General features: G+C 38.4%; 1 protein-coding gene across 2 annotated transcripts in view; it reads left to right on the top strand.

The window, feature by feature from the left end:
• Positions 1-21,300, top strand: part of TMCC2 (transmembrane and coiled-coil domain family 2) — a 103,685-nt gene that overhangs the window by 19,923 nt on the left and 62,462 nt on the right. The window contains exon 3 of one of the 2 annotated variants that reach the window (XM_060689752.2): positions 5,490-5,996. In XM_060689752.2, the coding sequence (XP_060545735.1) occupies positions 5,490-5,996 (507 nt within the window). Of the gene's footprint in view, positions 1-5,489; positions 5,997-6,329; positions 6,399-21,300 lie in introns of those variants that run through there. The other variant, XM_060689754.2, reaches the window with a different exon arrangement.

Here is a 21,300-nt window from a genome sequence, read left to right as displayed (position 1 = left end):
ACCTGTGAAATCTACCCAGAGAGATCTGAATTCAGACTATATGAGATAGGACAAGACAATGGTTCTTGTTACTGAAGCACTAGCCTGCCCCCCAAACTCTTGGAACTCAAAACTTAAAAATTATAACATTGAATTCTGCAGTTTGACCAGCAGTTTTCTGAAATGGAATAATGATTATTTTAGCTGTTCAAGAAGGACAGGGAACACAGAAATGCAATGCTGATGCCAGAATGGCATAAATACTGCAGATGGAAGAGTTCCAATCATATTCAAAATGAGGAAAAATAATAGGAGTCTGTCTCTATTCTCAGCATATATTGTTCCTTTGCATTTTCCCTTGTATTTTAAGGAAAATGAATCAGGTTTGCTTGTTTTTTTTTTCTTTCAGCTTGAAAGACGGTTGTTGAGTCACTCGGCTAAGGTTGGCAGGTCAGTGCAGCTGTTCTTGAATAAGATTTTTACCATTAATTTTTCAGAAGAGAAATATTTCCACAGGGGCAGAGCTATCATAAAATTCAAGGTTTGAGGACCATAGAATCAGAAAAATGTAAGGCTTGGAAGGGACTTGGAGATCAAGAACAGGTAGTCCTCATTTAGTGACCGGTGATGAAAAAGTCTCTATAACTAATCTTCACTTTTACAACGTTTGCAGGTCTATAAAGCAAAGGAAAGCTGAAGGAAGATCATAAGCATAGTCATGGTTTCACTTAGCAATCATTTCACTTAATAACCCATGGTCCCACTTGTGGTTGTTGAATGAATTCAACATCCAGTGCAGGAATTCATTACTACTTCATCTGTAATAAGTGGTCATCAAGTCTGTTTCAATAGCTCCTGTGAGGTACATAGCAATGGGGCAGGGTTTGGTTTATTTTTATTGCTTTTAAAATATTGACCAAAAAAAAGAACAAAACACCAAAAATTAGGGTGATAAAAATACGTACATTGTTAAAGAAAAAAAACTCCTATTATTTTTCCTCATTTTGGATATGATTAGGATTCTTTCATCTGCAGTATTTATTCCATTCTGGTTTCAGCATTGCATTTCTGTGTTCCCATAACACTATATTTATTTATGCATACATTGGACAAGCATGAAGCCCTATTGCAATTCAACTATACTTCCCTCCAGCTTGATATAGGGTATTAATGTATATATTCTTTGGCAAATACAACCATCTTTGTATTTTTCTAATAGTAGCCTAGTCCAGGCCTAATTTTGCCATCTTCTCTACTAGAATTGCAGTGAAAGCTTTGTTGAAATCAAGGTACACTATATCTGCTACATTTCCCATTGCTGACTAATGTGGTCATTCTATCAAAAAAAAAAGAGATCAGGTGGGTTTGGTTTCCAACTGACCATTTAATAAGTAATATTCTGCTTAATATTCTGGTACCAATTCAGCAAGAAACATTACCGCTAAACCTAAGCATTCGTATTGTGAATGAACCCGTAGTGTCTGTAGTCAAATTCTGTGGGAATGTGAATTATCCAGAAGCAATGTATTTTTCAAAAACAGTTGCTTCTCTGTCAACTATATGTAACCTTGTAAGTAACTCTTGACACTGCATGAAATTGGATACCACTGCTGTTTGCTGGTATCTTGCAGATGTGTTAGGACTACAATACTCCAGCAGAGTCCTGCAATGTGGGAAGTTCTGGGAGTTGTAGTTCCAACACAAAGCTGGAGGCTGAGTTACTTGGTGTGACCACTTGTTCTCTTTCTGTTTTATGTTTCTTCCTGAATAATGTACAAAACAAAAATTTCAGCTGTCATTTATTTCATTTGCTTTTTAGCTGTCACCCCCAATTCACTCCTACCCCTACTCCCTTTTAATGGAAAAAATGAGATTAAGTTAGTCTTTGTATGTTGCTGTCAAAATAACTTGTTTTTCCTTCTCTGTCACCAACTTTCTCTTTTTAATGTTTTACTTTAGTTATTTTTAAAATGTGGGAACTGTTCATTTTGGTTCCCATGAGTCTTTTTAAAGGCAGATGAAGAATCTAAATCCATCTTGTATCGTGATGGGAGAAATCTGTAGGTTTTGTAGTTCTTTTTTATCTTATGTACACTGTTTCCATAGAAACACTATAAATAGAATAAACTTTAAATTGTGATGTCCAAAGCAACAATTCAGTAGAGAGATTTCCCCCTCTTTCAAAAATAATTTTCTAAGATAACAATCCGTAGGATATGGATGACAAATTATAACTTGTTCAAAACACCGGATTCTGTTTTTCATACATCTTAGCCTCAGATATTTTGTGAAAGGCCAGTTAATATTAAATTCTGGAATTCTAAAACCTATATCCTGTCTATAAATACTAATGTAAAAAGGGCTGTCCTCAGTGAATCTTTTACTACTAACTTATTTAACTAGCAAAAAGGATGTTTAGTGATTGAAATACCAGGGTGTTTGCAATGACATAAGGCTGGTTCACAAAAGAAATTATTATTCAATAATATTTGTATTCATGATAGGGTTGAGAATACTATAACAGAGAATCATCTTTAATCCATATTGGATATGTGGATTAAAGATGATTCTCTGTTATAGTATTCTCAACCCTATCATGTTACCACATATTACTAGTCTGATGCAAGAAGAGCTATTTATCCCAGTTATGTTTTACTTTATAGGGCGAGACCGAATTGGAAACAGTCTGATCTATTTGTCATCTCATGTTTTGTGGATTACTGTTCCAATCCAGAAATGTATGCACACAGGCCATATGTTGACAACTGTATGTCAGGATCTCTCCACATTCATTGTAGAAGGGATTATTAACTTGAGAAACTCAAAAAGTAGAAGAACTTTAGAAAGAGGCAGGGAGGTCTGAAAGGTTTCAAAACTTTAATAAGAAAACAATAGCTAGGCTTTTAATGGAATTTTATAGCATTCTATTATCCTCTGTTGATTAATGTCTTGTGCAGTAACATGATCACTTTTTTTGTATATGACTCTTGACTTGACCCATCATTAGCCTTTTCTTGCTTCCTATTGCATCAGAGTAAAGGTTCTGTACAGGGGTGGGCTTCAAATATTTTAGCAAAGAGTTTTCTGCCCAGTTGCTGGGTGGGCATGGCCATGGTGGGCGTGGCCATGGTGGGCGTGGCCATGGTGGGCGTGGTCCTGTATCACGGCAGGGTGGGGGGGCATTTTTGCCCTCCCCGGGCTCTGGAGGCTTTTCTCGAGCCTCCAGGAAGGCGAAAACGGCCTCCCCAGGATCCGGAGGTCTTCTGGAGGCCGGAAACAGGCCCATTTCTGCCCTTCCTGAACTTCCGGTAGGCCCATTTTTCACCTTCCCTGAGTCTCTGTGTGCGCCCTGCACTTACCTGCATCCAAAATGGGCCACGTAGGGACTCCTCAGAGGGGTGGGGTGGTAGAGCGGGGCCAGCCAGGAGTGGGATTTGTGGGTTCTCTGAACTGCACAGAATCTTAGCTAGAGGTTCTTCCGAACCCCTGCAAACCCCCAGCAGCCCACCTCTAGTTCTGTACAAGTAGAAAACATTGATAGAAGAAATAAGCAATGATTTGTGTCCTACAATTTGCATATTTTCCTGAATGCTTATTGCTTATTTTTTATCATAAAATAATAATGCCACCATCATTGCTATTAATAAAATCACCCTCAGTCAATGGCAAACAGCAGCTTTACTTGGAACAGCTTATATCTATAATCTCATGGGCCTTCATTTATGAATACTGTAGGAACTTTTCTCTCCTTTTGGTCTTTTTATTTATACGATGTATCTCTATTAGGCTTACCTTCCAATATCTGTAACCTTAGCTTGTCTTGTGGTTTGGCAAAAGCAACAGAGCCTACAGAGCACGTTGCTCTTCCTTAGAGTAACTTTTCCCTTAGGCTTTTCAGATTGTGGCTTTGGCAATAGCCGGTGCCAATGGAGAGCAGTAAAGAAATAGAAGTAGAGTTAACACTGCATATGTAACAGACTGATCAAGCTTTCGGGGCCGCTTTCTAATTAAATCATACTAAGAAAGGCGAAAAGAAATATTTCATTTGGAAATATTGTTAAGATTTACAAGGCAAAACAAAATATTTTCACGATATTGTTGTCACACAAGTTAGACTTTAGATTGGGAATTCCGTGAGCTGCTTTGATATTCAAAATATCCAATGGATATTCCTTACGATGCCATGTTTCAAATGACACATAGCAATGATGAAGGACTTTCATGATTTAGTAAGTTTGCCATCACATAAGAAACGTATCTTTAGAAGGAACAATACACCAATGTGAAAGAACAAATGACAATATCAATATGTAAATCTAGGGGAAACAGGATGATTTACAAGAATAGGAATGGAGAAGAATAGTGAATGGTGATGGTATATAAAGTATATTTTGCTATATTTTCTTTTCTTCTTACATCTAATTCCTTTGGCTCATTTTCTATGCTTTACATAACCTTGCTTATCCCAAAACAAAATAGCATGGTGAGTAGGTAGTAAGTTATATTATGACAGTATGTCCCTATGATGTTAAAGGATACTCAATTAATTGCAGCTCTTCTAATCATATGATTTTTATGCCTTCTTACCCTTTACCCTTTATCCCTAAGCATTCACTTTCATCCTCTTCAGAGTTTTGCTACTCTCAGCCTTATAAGAAACTGTGTGGACCTAATATGACAATTATTAGAATAGTTATAGTAACAGAATCTTACAAGTCCAAATGTGGTATCCCTCTTTTTTCCTTTTCTCTAATATGATGGAGGGAGGAGAGTTCTCTAGAATTTTTGTAAAACTCTTTCTTGATATAGGCTCAAGACACTTTATCTGACTGTTGCCTTGGTAATGGATCGTTCCTGTCTCCATCAAGGCCTGCCTCTTTACTCTCTACTCCTACTTCTTCAGCACAAGTCTCTGACTATTGCTGATGTCACCCCTTCAAGATGAACCATACTAGGAAACAGACTACACAGAAAAATAGAACTAAACTTTATTTACATAACTTATTCTTGCAAGTCTGTCCAGATCTTCTTTCCTTCCCTCTGATATCTGAGGAAGTCAGATGAGGAACTAGTCTTTTGGAATGCTTTTGCACCTCTCTAGATTTAATGCATATTTTTTCTGCACTTGGCATTTTCCTACTGGCCTCGGGATTCCTTCTCCATTTTTTCTATAGCACTCCATAGCAACTGATGTTGGCTACCTTTCAAAGGGGAAACAATGTACTGTATCATATATTGCAGATAGAGCAACACAGGAATTTACTAATGTGATGAGGAAGCATAGTGTCCAGGATTCTTGGTTATGATGTGCACTTCATATGGATGAAATCTGGACTTCAAAAGAATGACACCAGTCAGTGACAATAGACAATTGCAAAATTGTGATTTGGGGTGGCATGGGGAGAATGGGGTTTTTCATATTTTCATATTTCATTTATATTTTGCAACAAATTTTATGTAGCTCTTTCCATAACTATCTTTCCAATATTTTGTCTTCTTTCCTTGAACAGAAGATACAACAGCTGTCTGAAGGTTCTATGTTTGGTCATGGACTCAAACATCTTTTCCATAGTCGTAGGCGATCCCGGGAACGGGAGCATCAGAATTCCCAGGAGTCATCCCAGCAACACCATGGCATGTCTGATCATGACTCCCCTGATGAAAAAGAACGTTCTCCTGAGATGCATCGTGTCTCTTATGCTGTGTCTCTCCATGATCTCCCAGCTCGACCCACTGCCTTCAACAGGGTGTTACAGCAGATTCGCTCCCGTCCTTCCATCAAGAGAGGAACCAGTTTGCATAGTGGCAGTCGCCGAGCCAAGAGTGGCTCTGTAGAACCACAAAAAAGCAGTCCACACCTTGTGCGCAGGGCCCCCCAGGATAGCAGCCTGACAGCAATCCTGCATCAACATCAAGGCCGGCCAAGATCTTCATCTACTACAGACACTACTATCCTTATGGCTGAAAGTGGGAACGTTTACCTTCTGACAGAAGAGTCTGAATGCCTCACTGACAAGGTAAGATGAAATGGTCATGGCTTTGGTAAAGCTTAGAAAAAATGGGAGACACCATTTTTACATTGCTCAGTTATATATCACTTCTGGATTTGTCATTAGTGGGAAAACCGGGCCTTAGAATCCAACTTCGCAAGGCAAGTAACTAATGTTAAGAGTATACATATACCTACTAAGTGTATGGCATAGATACTGTATGTATACACAGATATTTGGTAATGGAGATTTAGCACTTCACTTTTTTTCAAGAAAAAGAGAAATATACAGCATTTAGCAAAAATCATATATCTGTTCAATGTTTAAGAAAACATTGAAAATGTTTCTTGTTTCAGGTGAATTATGCAGGCCATGCTACAGGAGGTAGAGATTTTCTCCCCATCCTCATTGCACAAATCAAAATTTAGGGTATGCTTAAACATTTTTCCATCTAAAAGTGCTTTAATGATTGTTCTCACTCTAAATTGTATTCAGTTGCCTTTACAGCAAACTTGTGTTATATTCATCATATATTTGCCAATTGGAAAGGTTTACTTTGATGCCTATACCCAGAGAAAATGAGTGGAGCAAAAGCAGTTGAAGTTACAATCCAGGAAAATATAATGGAATCTTGGTGCACCTTAAGGACTGAATTATTCTATAAATTTTCAGGGATTACTGTTTATTTCATCAGAAGTTTTGAGTATTGTACTGATAAAATGGTATTGTACTTAACACACAGTTGGTGATGGAGGAAATTTAGCTTTTTTATTTTCTGACCTTTCAAAAGCATTATTTTCAGTCAGTTATCAATTATGAGTGACCATGTTACATAGTGCTATATGCACATGTTATATGGCATAATTCTTATAGCAGTATCTTTAACATTGAATACTGAATAAATTCAATACAATACTGATTAAATTCAAGAATGAAAATCTAAAGAATTTCAACTTACTTAACACAGATCATCTGGAAATTGAATTCATAGTTACAGTTGCTTGCATTAGGAGAGGATGCACTAGTCACTCTACTCAGTGACTCATCTTTAAATTTCGTTATTTTGACCATCTTGTCTGATGAAGAGTTCTAAGAAACTGACAATAACTGTTGCCCTAGTACGTTGCTACTTGTGTACTTCTGTTGCCCTAGGTAAGGTGCTACTTGTGAACATGTGTAGTTCAGGTTGTACTGTTGAGCTCTTAGTGCTCTCTGCAAACTACTATTTCCCTTTGTTTGGGTTGTATTGCATGAATATTAATTTGTGTGAACAAGAGGATTGTGAACATTGGATTTATTTGTATTTTTATAAGCTTGTAGATTAGCTAGTAATTCCAACCTCAGAGAATGATTTCCCTCATGTTCTCTATACCCATAACTTGACACAAGAGGCAATCATTATATTTCACCTTACTCAGCAAATGAAGTTCCCTAATAAGATATCGTAGCTTGCTCTAGCTATTCTTCTTGCATTTGAGTGAAGTTAAAATATTATTGTTGAGAATCATTTTTGGAATATTCCTTAAAGCAAAAAGTCAGCAGTCACTACAAGCTATTTTTAAGGCAGACTTTGGTAAGAAATTATAGTTCTACTAAACTTCTATAAAGAAAGCCAGTAATTCAAGAAGAAACATTTCAGTGAAATAAGCATATCTGTCTTTAATTCATTATTAGGTTCTTAGCTATTTTAACCTTGTCAAACAAGGACTACTTGAGAGTTCAGAAAGGATTTGGAAAAGATTAGAGTGTGAATTTCAATCAAGTTGGCCAATAAAGAATTCTATTCTATTCTATTCTATTCTATTCTATTCTATTCTATTCTATTCTATTCTATTCTATTCTATTCTATTCTATTCTATTCTATTCTATTCGCTTTGTCGGCTCACAATGAATTACCCAGAAAAAGATAAGTCAATATCACAGGGAAAATTTATTCAGTTTGCTCATTGCAACTACTTCTGCATGCCCAGGGCAGGTAGGGCAAAATATTTTGTTATGTTTTTCAGTATAGGTAGTATTATAAGGGCATGTGCCTGCAATGAAGATAATGTCAGCCGCAAACGAACAGATCCACATGCAAAGAGTTCAATTAGCTTTTTGATAGTTTGCACCTAAGACAGACTAGATAAGTTTCAATGGCACTCAAGAGGTGTCAGACTTTACCCTCTTATGCCCGCATAAGGATTCCAGACTAATTCCCTATTTGATTCCCTTCACTCAGCTCAGCCAGTTTCTCTTTGACAGGAAAATGTCTATGTTCATCCATCCATCCATTTTGCCTTCTACTGATGATTTTACAAAATCCAGTCATATTCTTTCATTTTTTAAAAGGTTTCTTGGCTTGCTGCTGGTGAAAGACAGGCCATAAAGTGGCTAAGGACAAAATCTGGACAAGCCACTATCTCCAGTGCATCTTTTTCAGTGCAGTACTCTAGGGTTTTTTTTCCCTTTTGGTTGAAACTTAATTGTTCATACTTACAAAATTCTGGATCTCAGATAGTGGAGGGGTTATTCTCTCTTAAACTTGCCAGAGAATATATCAAAATGGAACTAGGAAGTCTTGATGCCCAATTTTGGGGTGTGTTGATTCTCTGTGGAAAGGGAGATGATGGTGATAGAACTGGAAAACTGCAGAACTCCTCCTAGAGTGAATCTGATATTAGAAAGACAAGAAGGACATCATATCGCTTATTTCCTAAGGAGGCGGAATGTTGATAAACAAGCCTTGCAACTTTAGTTGATTATTTTCAAGGAGGGATAACCAAGTACTTGGCAGAGCGGGAAAGACACAATAAAATTACCTCTCTCCTTTTCCCCCCAAGTTTTTTTTTTATCAAAATATCAAATCAATGCATGAACAGTGTGGCACCTGAGTGTCATACATTCTAATACAAATAAAGCTAATCAAGTTAATCATAATCCTTGCATTCAATCTGCTTATAGGTTTCTAATAATAATGCATACTTATATTAATTTATAGTCTATCATTATTCAATTATTCCACATTTTCTCTTGTTATTACTTTCATTTTCTTATATAAAAAGTCTACACTAATATTCCCCTCTTCTTGTTTTTATCACTTGTTCTAGCTTTTGATCATTTTTTTTCAGTAAACCATTCAAAGCCATCTTCCTTTCCCCATGTTCGTTGTAGGGCTATATATCCACTCATTCACAGAGGAGCTAGCACTGGACTCAGCATGTTACTTTTACTGTCCTTTGCTTTAATATGCAGGGGACTGTTCATTATGGAGAGTCTCAAACGGCATAACGAACTTTTCCTCACCACCAGGACCAGCGGTGGGTTCTACTTAACTTTTACCACCGGTTCGCAACGGGATCGCTGATGACAACATCCGGGGCGGTGGGCACGGCCTCCCACTGGTTTTACGACCAATTCTTGAGAACTGGTCCGAACCAGGGATAACCCACCACTGACCAGGACCTTCCCTCCCCCCAACCCCAGTAAGGCAAACCCCAAGGTTTGACAGGGAGTTTCCTTGGCAGTCCACTTCCAGCTGTTATTCTGTCCAGTGAAAGAAAAAAAGCAAATAATTGTAGGAACACGACCAGTTGCCTTATACTAGTTTAATAATAGATTAAAATTGATTTTTTTTTAAAAAAAAAAGGTTATCAGTCATAATGTATAATTTTTTTTTATTGAAAAGTTTTATGAAAAATACAAACATTTTCACCCCCCACCCTTCCCCCCTCAACCCCCCCTCCCCTTCCCACCCTCCCTTCCCCTCCCTCCCCCCACCCCCCTCCCTAGACTTCCCAGAACGAGCACAGGGTATAGCATTCACAAACCAAGAACTAAGATGTGCTAACAAATTATTACATTTCATATTCTCCCTAGGTCCTTAACTCCTTATAACTCAGAAAAAACAAACATAAACTACTTAATATTATTTCATTCATAAGCTATATGAATCTTCTTATTCGGATACTTCTTCTGTATGTAATCAATCCATTTTCTCCATTCCGATATATCTCTCTCATTTGAATGGTCTTTAAGGTATGATGAAATTTTTGCCATTTCCGCCAAATGCACAACTTTTAATGTCCATTCCTCAATAGTAGGTGGATCTTCCTTCTTCCAGTACTGTGCCACCAGTAACCTGGCAGCTGTTATTAAGTTCAAAACCAACTTAGTCTCTATTACAGTACAATCCGTAACTATTCCCAACAGAAAAAACTGTGGTGTAAATTTAATTTTTTTCTTCAAAATATTTTGAATAATCCACCATATTTTTATCCAAAAAGCCTTAATCTTTTTACATGTCCACCATATATGAAAATATGTAGCATCTTCACACTCACATCGCCAACACTTGGGTTGTAAATTTGGATACATACAAGCTAGTTTTTTGGGGTCTAAATGCCATCTATAAAACATTTTGTAAAAATTCTCCCTTAAATTTTGTGCTTGTGTAAATCTTACATTTCTAACCCATATCTTTTCCCATGTTTCCATCATTATTGGTTCACCTACATTTTGTGCCCATTTTATCATACAATCCTTGACTAAGTCTGTTTCTGAATCTATTTCCAATAATGCATTGTACAACCTTTTTATGTGCATTTGACCTTCATCTCTTATTTGCTTTATCAAATTCTCATCCTGCTGCAAAATACCAATTTTTTGATCTTCTCTCCATCTGGCCAGCAGCTGTCCATATTGAAACCAAGTCTTAATAATCCCTTCTTCTTTTAATTGTTCCATGGATTTTAACTGTAGTCTGACTCCTTCCTTATAAAGGAGTTCCTTATATGTAATCTTATCTTGCTTTTGCTCTAAATTTATGTTCTCTATCGCGTGTCTGGGTACTGTCCATATTGGTAACCTATCATTTAGTTTATATTTATACTTTTTCCAGACACGCAATAGAGCATTTCTTAATATATGACTTTTAAAAGTCTTATCTACTTTCTTATCATACACTAAGTAAGTATGCCAGCCATAAACCAAACCATATCCTTCAATATTCAATATCTTTTCCTCCGTTAAGTTTATCCAATCTGTGATTGCTGAGAGGGCAGCAGCTTCATAATACAATCTTAAATTGGGCATCTTAAGACCACCTCTTTCTCTAGTATCTTGCAATATCTTTTGTTTGACTCGTGGTTTCTTCCCTGCCCACACAAATTTATTTATGCCCTTCTGCCATTCCTTCAAATTCTCATCTTTTTTAAGTATAGGTATCATTTGAAAAAGAAATAGAAATTTTGGTAAAATATTCATTTTTACAGCAGCTATCCTACCCAGCAAAGACAGTTGTAGTTTTTTCCAGTTGTCCAACTCTTTCTGTCTTTTGTGCCATAATGGTTCATAGTTATACTGATATAATTTCGTATTTGCAGTCATGATATAGACCCCCAGATATTTAACCTTCTTAACTACTTCAAATCCTGTTAACCTTTCTATCTCTTCTTTTTGGCTCCTAACCATATTTTTAGCTATTATTTTTGTTTTAGCTGCATTTATTTTAAAACCAGATACTTGTCCATATAAGCAGGTTATATCCATCAAGGCTGTAATCGATTGTACCGGTTGGGTTAAGGTAACAACCAGGTCATCCGCAAATGCTCGTACCTTGTATTCATGTTGTCTAATTTTAATTCCCTTAATTGTATTCATCTCGCATATCTTGTTTAATAAAATTTCCAGCGTCAAAATAAACAATAACGGGGACAAGGGACAGCCTTGCCTTGTTCCTTTTTCTATGTTAAAAACATCTGTTAAACCACCATTAACTATTATTTGTGCTGTTTGTTTTTGATATATTGCCTTAATAGATTGTACAAATTGTTCTCCAAATTGCATCCTTTCTATTAGTTTTAGTAAAAATTGCCAATTCAATCTATCAAAGGCTTTCTCAGCATCCAAGAACACAAGCACTGCGGAGACCTGGTTGTTCCTTCCCAAATACTCTAATAAGTTAACAATTTGCCTTACATTACCCTTCATTTGTCTACCATTTATAAAACCAGTTTGATCATGGTGAATCATTTGCTGCATGACTGTCATTAATCTATTTGCCAAAATTTTTGCAAATATCTTATAGTCTGTATTTAATAATGAAATTGGCCTATAATTTTTAGGATCTGTATCATCATGCCCTTCTTTTGGGATCAACGAGATAAATGCTGTCTTCCAAGTTGGAGGTACCTCTCCTCCCTGTTGTATATTGTTAAATAATTCTTTCAGCGGTTCTATCATTTCCTCCTGTAAGGTTTTATAGTAAATAGCCGTCAAACCGTCCGTCCCAGGAGCTTTACCCACTTTCAACTGCTTAATTGCTAACGCAATTTCCTCAGAAGTTATCGATTGATTTAAACTATCTCTCTGCTCATTTGAAATTGTATAAATATTCTCTTTCTGCAAATATCTATCTATATCTATATCTTTAATTTTATCACCAGTATACAGCCTCGAATAAAACTCTAAAAAAGATTTTTTAATCAATTGTTGCTCATAAACCTCTTTACCCTTATATTTTATTCTCTCTATTGTCCTTGATTTTTGCTTTTTCCTTAACAAATATGCTAACCACCTGCCTGGCTTATTGGCATTGTAAAAAGTATTATGTTTTGCATATCTTAAATTAGTTGCCACTTGATCTGCTATTAACATATTAAATTGACCTTTCAATAAATTGATTGCCTCTTTAATTTTCTTATCTGTTGGATTAGCTACTAAAGCCCATTCCTGTTTACTAATCTCATCTTCTAATTCTTTTCTTTTTGTCCCCTGTGTCTTTCTATATTTATTATTCAAATATATCAAAATTCCTCGCATATATGCCTTACTTGCATCCCATACCATTTCCATCGATGTGCCCTTTTGCATATTCATAACAAAAAATTCTTTCATAAATTTTTTACACTCTTTTACATTTTCTTCATACCTAAACAAATTATCATTTAACCTCCAGGACCTCCTAGGCCCTTTCTCATACTCCAATTCCAGCCAAACTGGACTATGGTCTGTCAATGTTCTTGAGCAAATCTTCGTATTTTTCACCCTAGATAAAAGATTGTTAGTAATTAATATAAAATCAATCCTTGAAAAGGATTGATGTCTATCTGAAAAAAAAGTAAAATCTTTTTCTTCCAGGTTTCTTTCACGCCAGATATCTCTCAACTCCCAGTCATCCATCATTTCCCAAAACGCTTTGGGCAATTTTGCTCTTGTTGACACATTTTGTTTAGGTCCCATCTTGTCTTTTTTAACATCCAAAACACCATTCCAATCGCCTAACAGGATACAAGTTTTATATGCCCAGTGTGTCAATTTTGAATGTAGTAAATTATAAAAGTTTTCTTGTTGTTGATTCGGGGCATAAACTCCGATTACAAGTATTTTTTCTCCTTTTACTAAAAGTTCTATCGCTAAAAATCTTCCTTGATCGTCTGCTTCAATTAATTTAGCAACTAAGTCTCTTTTCAAATATATAACTATACCATTTTTCTTTTCTGGTGCTGCTGCTACGTAAGATGTACCAAGTCTTGCATTAATCAGATATTTTTGATCTTGTATTCTTATATGAGTCTCTTGTAAGCAAATTACTTCATTCTTAAATTGCTTAAGATAGTGAAATATTTTTCTTCTTTTCTGTGGAGAATTCAAGCCATTAACGTTCCAAGTCAAAAATCTAGTTCCCATCTCTGGGCTTTTGGAGCCTCTGAAGCAAGTCCTGATGCTCTGATCTCATTTGAGTTTTAGGTCTTGCTCCCCCCACTGCTCCTGTTCTAGTAGTATCTTGAATCATTTCTTGAGTTGCCATCTGGGATTGTTGCTGTCTTAATTCTTCCTTGAGTCTAGCTGTCACCGATCTGGTCTGTCTTTGATCCTTTGGTAACTGCGAGAAATCAATCAGCGCCAACTCTTGAGTAGCCATTTGAATTTGTATTTCTTCTTGATCAGCCAAAGCTCCCCCCTGAACTACTGTCAAGAGCTCTTCTGTCTCAGCTTCCATTACTTCTTTCTTTCTTTTGCCTTCTGGTGATTTAGTTGATTTAGTTGATTTGCCAGCCTTTAATACATTAGTATGAAAATCTCTTGCTTTCTAAATTGTATTAAGCCGATATCTCTCTCCTGAATAAGTCACCACTAGTCCAGTTGGCACCTCCCATCTGTACTGTATCTGACGTTTTCTCAGTTCATCCACCAGAAAGGCATACTCCCTTCTAGCTCTCAAGATCTTAGGGGGGATTTCTTTCATTGTCATTACTTCCTGGCCTTCCACCCGAAGCTTGTTTTTAAAAGTAGCCTGTAAAATTTCGTTGCGTACTCTCCTTGTAGTAAAATATATCACAATGTCTCTTGGTAGATGTTTCTGTCTAGCAATCCAGGAGTTAACACGGTACAGCTTGTCCATCTGCCAGCCCAGATCATTTTTGGACTCCCCCACCAGCGGTGCCAATGCCTCAGACATCATTTGTCTCAAATTCTCTTGTTTATTCTCCTTCACCCCTCTAAATCTTAAAGCAAATTCCATATCTCTGTACTGTACCATTATTACATCGTCTTCAGCCCTTTGAATTCTGTTTTGAGCTTCTCCTATTTTGCTATCCAAAATTTCAGAAGATTGTTTAATTTCCTCAACTCTGTCATCCACCATCTCAATATTGCCTGCCAGACACTTAAATGCCATTAATATATCATCCCTAATCCCCTGATTGCGAATTGCAATCTCATCTGACACAGCCTGTATCTTTTCATTAGTTTCCTTAATTTTTTCATTAGTTTCCTTAATTTTTTCATCAATCACATCAACAATTTTATTTTGGGTGATTTGGAGAGCTTGTTGCAACATTTCCAACGTTAAAGTCTGTGGATCCGCTGGAGGAGCAGAAACTTGTGATCTAGGAATATGAGCTGGGGAGCTACCAGCACTCCCAGTTCCTTTAGTAGGAACAGTTTTTACAGACTTTGAGGCCATTTCCAGTTTGAAATTAGTCTTTATATTTAATCAGAGTCAAAAAGAAGAGTTCCTCAAAAGATTTCCCAATGTTAATTAACGTTTAAAATCCTCCTTCTGTCAGCACAAAAGCTTTTTTTTTTTCCCAAGCGAAGGGCTGCCAGCAAAACAAAACTTTTCCTGTAACTTTCCGTTTCCCCCGCCCTTTCAAGCTTCAATCGCCATATTGTTGCAAAGTACTAAGTGATTACTTCTGAAGGAGGCTCTAGGCATTGGAGTTAGGTAAAAAATACTTGCAGTCTGATTTCTCCTTGCTCGTTCCGCCTGCTGTTAGTTCAAGATGTTAATTCCCTCATTTCCATTCAGCAAGATTGGTCGCGGCTTCTAATTCCGCTAATTAGCGGAGACGTCCCTGGTCTGGAGCGGCTTGACAGGCTTTTAGGGAGCACGCGCCCTTCGCGCCCCAGGATTTTTCCTAGGGCGTTCGGGGGGGTTCTACCTCCACCTGCCTGCTCTTCTCTCTCCCCTTTGCCTGGGGAGAGAATTTCAAGCCTCCAGGCAGTGTTTGTCGGCTGTTCTGGGGCTTTAACGGAGCCAGGGAGCAGACACTCTCAAAAGAACATCTTTCGAGGCTCACGGAGCCAGCGGAAGTCCCCCTATAATAATGTATAATTTTTGTACAAATTATATCCAGAACAGTGACGGCTTACTAAGGTCTGAAAATTAAGCATAAACTAGCTTTTCAGTTTGGTTGCCAATTTTGGTGCATTGGACACGTGACATTCGGTCTCACACTGCTCTGCATGGTGGATGCCACAACATCCTTTGGTGGATGCCTTTCAAGCTTTTTTCACTTGAAAGGCAAGAAAGAGTCTCAGGTGACAGGCTCCTGTTCCCTATTGATACCATTCAACAGGACAGCAACCTCCAGTCGACCTGATTTATCCATTCAAAAGAAAAGGAATCAGAGAAGAGACACAGATGGCTCATGACTGGCTACAATTGTTCCTTAAGGAACTGAAATGAATTTCTTTCTGCATGTCATGAAAGAATGAAATGTGATCGTTTGATCCTTGTGTGGCTTGATGCCGTAATAGAAAACAATAGCATTTGCATTCCCTTCTCTTATTTCACTCATCATTTGGTATACAAGTAGTCCTCAACTTAACAACCATTTGTTTAATGACCAAAGTTACAAAGGCACTGGAAAAAGTGACTTATGACAAGTTCTCACACTTAGGATCATCGCAGCCATCCCCATAGCCATGCAATCAAACTTCGGGTGCTTGGCAACTGGCAAGTATTTACAATGGTTGCAGCATGCCAGGGTCCTGGGATTGCTATATGCAACCTTCCTAGGAAGCTTCTGACAAGCAGAGTTAATTGAGGAAGCCAGATTCATTTAAAGACTGCATGATTCCTTTAACAACTGCAGTGATTTACTTAATTGTGGCAAAAAGGATGTAAAATGGGGTATGACTCATTTAACAACTGCCTTCCTAGCAATGAAAATGTTGTTGTCTTAAGTCTAGGACAATAGCAATTGACTAGTGTTTTTCACCCTCAGCACATTTAAGATGCATGGACTTCAACTTCCAGAATTCCCTAGCATGATGACTGGGGATGGCATGCTGGTAAAGGAATTCTGAGAATTTGTAGTCCACACATCTCAAAGTTCCTTAGGTTGTAGAAACACTGCAATACAAACATCTAGCGATGTTTCTAATGACAGATTGCTGTTATCAACCAAGTTACCAGGAAGTTTCAGTTCATAGTCATGTGACATTGGGTTTAATAATCCATAGTGATTCACTTAACAGTTGCAGCCAATACTGATGAATTGATGTCATAAATCCACTATCACATAACTTTTCATTTTAAAATCTTGTCACTTGATGATGGAATTACTGGTCTGAATTGTGATTGGTAAATGAGGACTACCTGTATAAACTTTTGGTGATTGAATAAAATGTACTGTATCTGAATAAACTTGAACTCTCCCATGGGACAAGGCTAAGAAGCCCCCCCCTTTTTTTTGTAATCAACTGAAATTAATGTTCCTACCTCTCCCCAGTTCATTTTTGTGGCTTGGGCAAATTTTGTGAAACCAGAGCTCAACATTTTAGGATTCAACTCAATATTCAACTCTCCTCCTCCAATGATCTGGAAATTTGGGCTTAAACAAACAAACAAACAAACCTGAATCAACATTCCAAAACCCAGTTTAAACATTATTTGATGACTGCTTAGCCCCAAGGCTTGTATTGTGGGCTCCTACTGAGTTCTATTATATCTGCTAAGCGATCATGATTTGCATGAAATCTGTGAAGAAGACTCCTTGAAGATGCTGTTAGAAAGCTGACAGCCCTCATCTTGGTTTTTCTTTTTCATCTGATTTCTGATTTCATCATCTGACTTACCTACTTTGTTAGTGACTGTCCAGATTGCTTCTGTGAGCAAGGCATGCCTTTCCTCAGCTGTTACATCAAGTGTGAGTTCTCATAGCTTGATCATATTTGTCTGTACTTTGATAATTAGATAATTATAATGCATACTTGAGGCTCGCTTTACGTAGCTTTTGGAAGTTATAGTTATTTCACAGTACAGTTGCTAGGCTACTAATCAGAAGTGGCCCAAGTCAATACTAGAAATATATTTCTGAGCAGAATTTAAGGTATTTTAAATGCTTTAAAGCTCTTTGCAGTTTAGGAAATGGATAGGTTTTTCCCAAACAAACTGAGGTCATTGTTGGTAGCCTTCTGCTAGGTTCCTATGCCCTGAAGTGACAAGCAAGAAGGCATTCAACTGTGCCATCTGGTATTTTTACATATCTCCCTTCATTCAATTCTGTGCCTTTTCAGTGCCACATATCCACCATGTGTTATATGATAGGACTATGGTATTTTCAGTAGAGAATAGGATTAGGATTGTGAATTGAGTGTTCTGAGTAGATACGTGGTTCAAGAAAATTCAAATTATATAGCTTCCTGACACGCAAGACCTTTGTCATAAAGAGAAAAAAATGGCTCCCTCATTATTTTAAGGTGGGAGAGATGTTACATGGTGTTTCATTTTATTCTGTTATAAACTTTCAGAATACTTTTGAACTGAAAGTTTGGTATTATATTACAATTATAGATCTAGAATGTAGAACTTAATTTTCCCATTTCTCAAGATAAATGGTCCTATATTAAAATGTTATTTTAAAGGTGGCTTCGGTGAGAGAATCATTTTAAAACTGAGGTTTTATTAAAGTCACAATATATTTACTGTAACTGTTTAAAGATCAGGACTTCCTTGCATTTTTCAAAGCATGTATTTTCAGTTCTTAGTTGTTTTTTGTTCAGGAACACAAGGGACCATATATAGTGCTTTCTCCTTTTTTCCTCATAGCAATCCTGTGATATAGAGGAGACTAAAAGAATGTGACTGTTTCCAAAATCCCAAATGAATTTTTGTGGCTGATGCTATTTTTATTTTTTAAAAAGGACATGTTTACATTTTTAACCCATCTACTCTAAGCCATGGAAACACATTGGGTGACTTTGCAGTAATTGTTCTTTACACCAATATAATTTACAGGATTGCTATTATACTGTATATATAAAATGAAGGGAGAATCTCATTTTAGACATCCAGAGCTCCTGAAGAAAAGGCATTTTACAAATCTAACCTGTTATGTAAATAGGTTTGTTTGGTGGGAAGTTCGAAATAACTGACCCTCAGCTGATTGGCTGACCACTACTGCTGTAAGGTATATAAAGGGAGCTGGCTCCCAGGTTTAGTTGCTGGAGTCTCACCATACAATAAAGAGCTGTTGTCACGAACTACTCTGGCTTGCTGCGTCCTCATTCACCCAACTTAACATAACCATTTATAGATCTATTACTAACTAATAAGTGAAAGGTTAAGTATGAAAATTATGAAATCTCAGTGACTACCAACAAATAATTAAATCAGCTAAAGACAAAATAAAGTTAGTTATTAAAAATCAGTTGAAAAATAATATTTGTTCTATTAATCTAAACTGAAATGCTGAATTATTCTATGTTGTATCTTTCCATTCCATTTTTTTGGAACTGAGATTCTATCCAACATTCTATATTTGGAACATGTATGTGAGTGAGGAGTGAGCATCGGCTTGGGCAAAGGAGATCATTATATATTTTAACATTATATTAACAGCAGTAAGTTGCTTAATTATGCTTAAAATGCACATGCACATGCATTATTATGTAAGCTCTATGAAGCGGTATATAAGTCTTAAGTGCTATGGCTATAGACACACACACAGAGAGAGAACAGTAAGAATAAACGAAGATAGTCTGTAAATGCTGTAAGTAAATGTTTGAGTAATACCTTTATTGCTACTTTGCTGCTAGAATTTATGTGTCACATTCAAATGCTATGCTTTTCATTCTCAGTGTGGTGCTTATTGACCTTGACTGCCCTAGAAACTGAGAAGAGGCTGGAACAGTCAAGATATATGATTCCAGTTTTCCTTTTCCCTTGAGAAGACTTCTGTACATCTGCTTCACAGAACTGGCTTCATCTTCCTGCTGGCACTTAGCCTTCAGGACAAATGGCCTGTTTGAGGCATCGTTTCTAGGACAGCTCATTTTTAGCTGTGCTGGAAAGAACACCAAAGCTCTTACACAAAATTAGAAAACTTTGTGTGATATACACTTTTGCTATAGTAGTGGCAATTAAGCAATAACAAGCTGACCTGACCCAGTTAGTGCATGGCCCTACTCACATGAGGGGAAACACTCTGGACCTGGTTTTTGTCTCTGGTCAGTGGTTGAGTGATCTTGAGATAGGGGATATAGTGATCGAGCCCTTGTCATGGTCGGATCACTCCCTCCTTCGCTTTGACCTTTGAACCGCTGCATCCCGCCGCAGGGATGCAGAACCGATGAGGTGGTTCCGCCCCAGGCGCCTAATGGATCCAGATAGTTTCCAGATGGAGCTTGGGCCATTTCCTGAGGCTCTGGCACATGGCTCGACTGAGGACCTGGTGGCTGCCTGGGATAGGGCGGCCGCTGGAGCTTTGGATCAGGTCGTGCCTTTGCGGCCTCTGACCTGGCGCCGATCTCGCCTGGCTCCTTGGTTCACCGAGGAGCTGAGGGAGATGAAGCGCAGAAAAAGACGCCTGGAGAGCGGTTGGAGGGCCAGCCATTCTGAATCTGACCGAACACTGGTAAGGTCTCATATTAAGACCTACCTGGTGGCGATAAAAGCGGTGAAGTATAACTATTTTGCCGCTCTTATTGCATCATCAGATAATCACCCCTACCATCTCTTCCAAAGACAGCCATGAGTCCAGGAGGACACCCAGGTTGCGAGCCTTCTCCGTGGGGGCCAAAGACTCGCCCCCAATAGTCAATGATGGCACCAACTGACTATATCGGGATGTCGGAAACCACAGCCACTCGGTCTTGGATGGGTTGAGCCTGAGTCTGTTTCTCCCCATCCAGATCCGCACAGCCTCCAGGCACCGGGACATCACTTTAAGGGCATCATTGGGGTGGTCCGGGGTGGAGTTGTACAGCTGAGTGTCATCAGCGTACTGGTGGTACTTCACCCCGAAACCACGGATGATCTCACCCAGCAGCTTCACATAAATGTTGAACAGAAGGGGCGAGAGGACCGACCCTTGTGGCACCCCACATACAAGCGGCCTCGGGGTCGACCTCTGCCCCCGTTAACATGGACTGTGACCGGTCAGAGAGAAAGGAGGAGAACCACCATAGGACGGTGCCCCCCACCCCTAACTCCTCTAGCCGATGCAGCATGATACCATGGTCGATGGTATCAAAAGCCGCTGACAGGTCTAATAGGACCAGGACAGAGGAACAACCCCTGTCCCAAGCCTTCCAGAGATCATCAACCAACGCGACCAATGCCGTTTCCGTGCTGTACCCAGGTCTGAAGCCCAACTGGAACGGATCCAGATACGACGATTCATCCAGGTACTGAGGGAGCTGTCACGTTACCACACTCTCAACAACCTTCACAACAAAGCGAAGGTTGGAGACTGGATGGTAATTTGCCAACACTGCCGGATCCAGGGAAGGCTTCTTGAGGAGAGGCCTCACCACCGCCTCTTTCAAGGTGGCGAGGAAGACACCCTCACTCAGAGAAGCATTTATAATCCCCTGGAGCCAGCCTCGTGTAACCTCCTGAGAGGCCAGCACCAGCCAGGGGGGACACGGGTCCAATAAACATGTGGCTGCGCTCAGTCTGCCCAGTATCCTGTCCACGTCTTTGGGCGTCACAGAATCAAACTCTTTCCAGATAATACTCACAAGACCTGCCTCTGTCTGGATGGGGAGGAACAGGCTCAGGCTCAACCCATCCAAGACCGAGTGGCTGTGGTTTCCGTCGTCCCGATATAGTCAGTTG

The sequence above is a fragment of the Pantherophis guttatus genome, chromosome 3 (genome assembly GCF_059756535.1).
Source record: "Pantherophis guttatus breed Tessera chromosome 3, ASM5975653v1, whole genome shotgun sequence".
Lineage (NCBI taxonomy): Eukaryota > Metazoa > Chordata > Lepidosauria > Squamata > Colubridae > Pantherophis > Pantherophis guttatus.
This window is presented reverse-complemented; position numbering and strand designations above follow the sequence as displayed.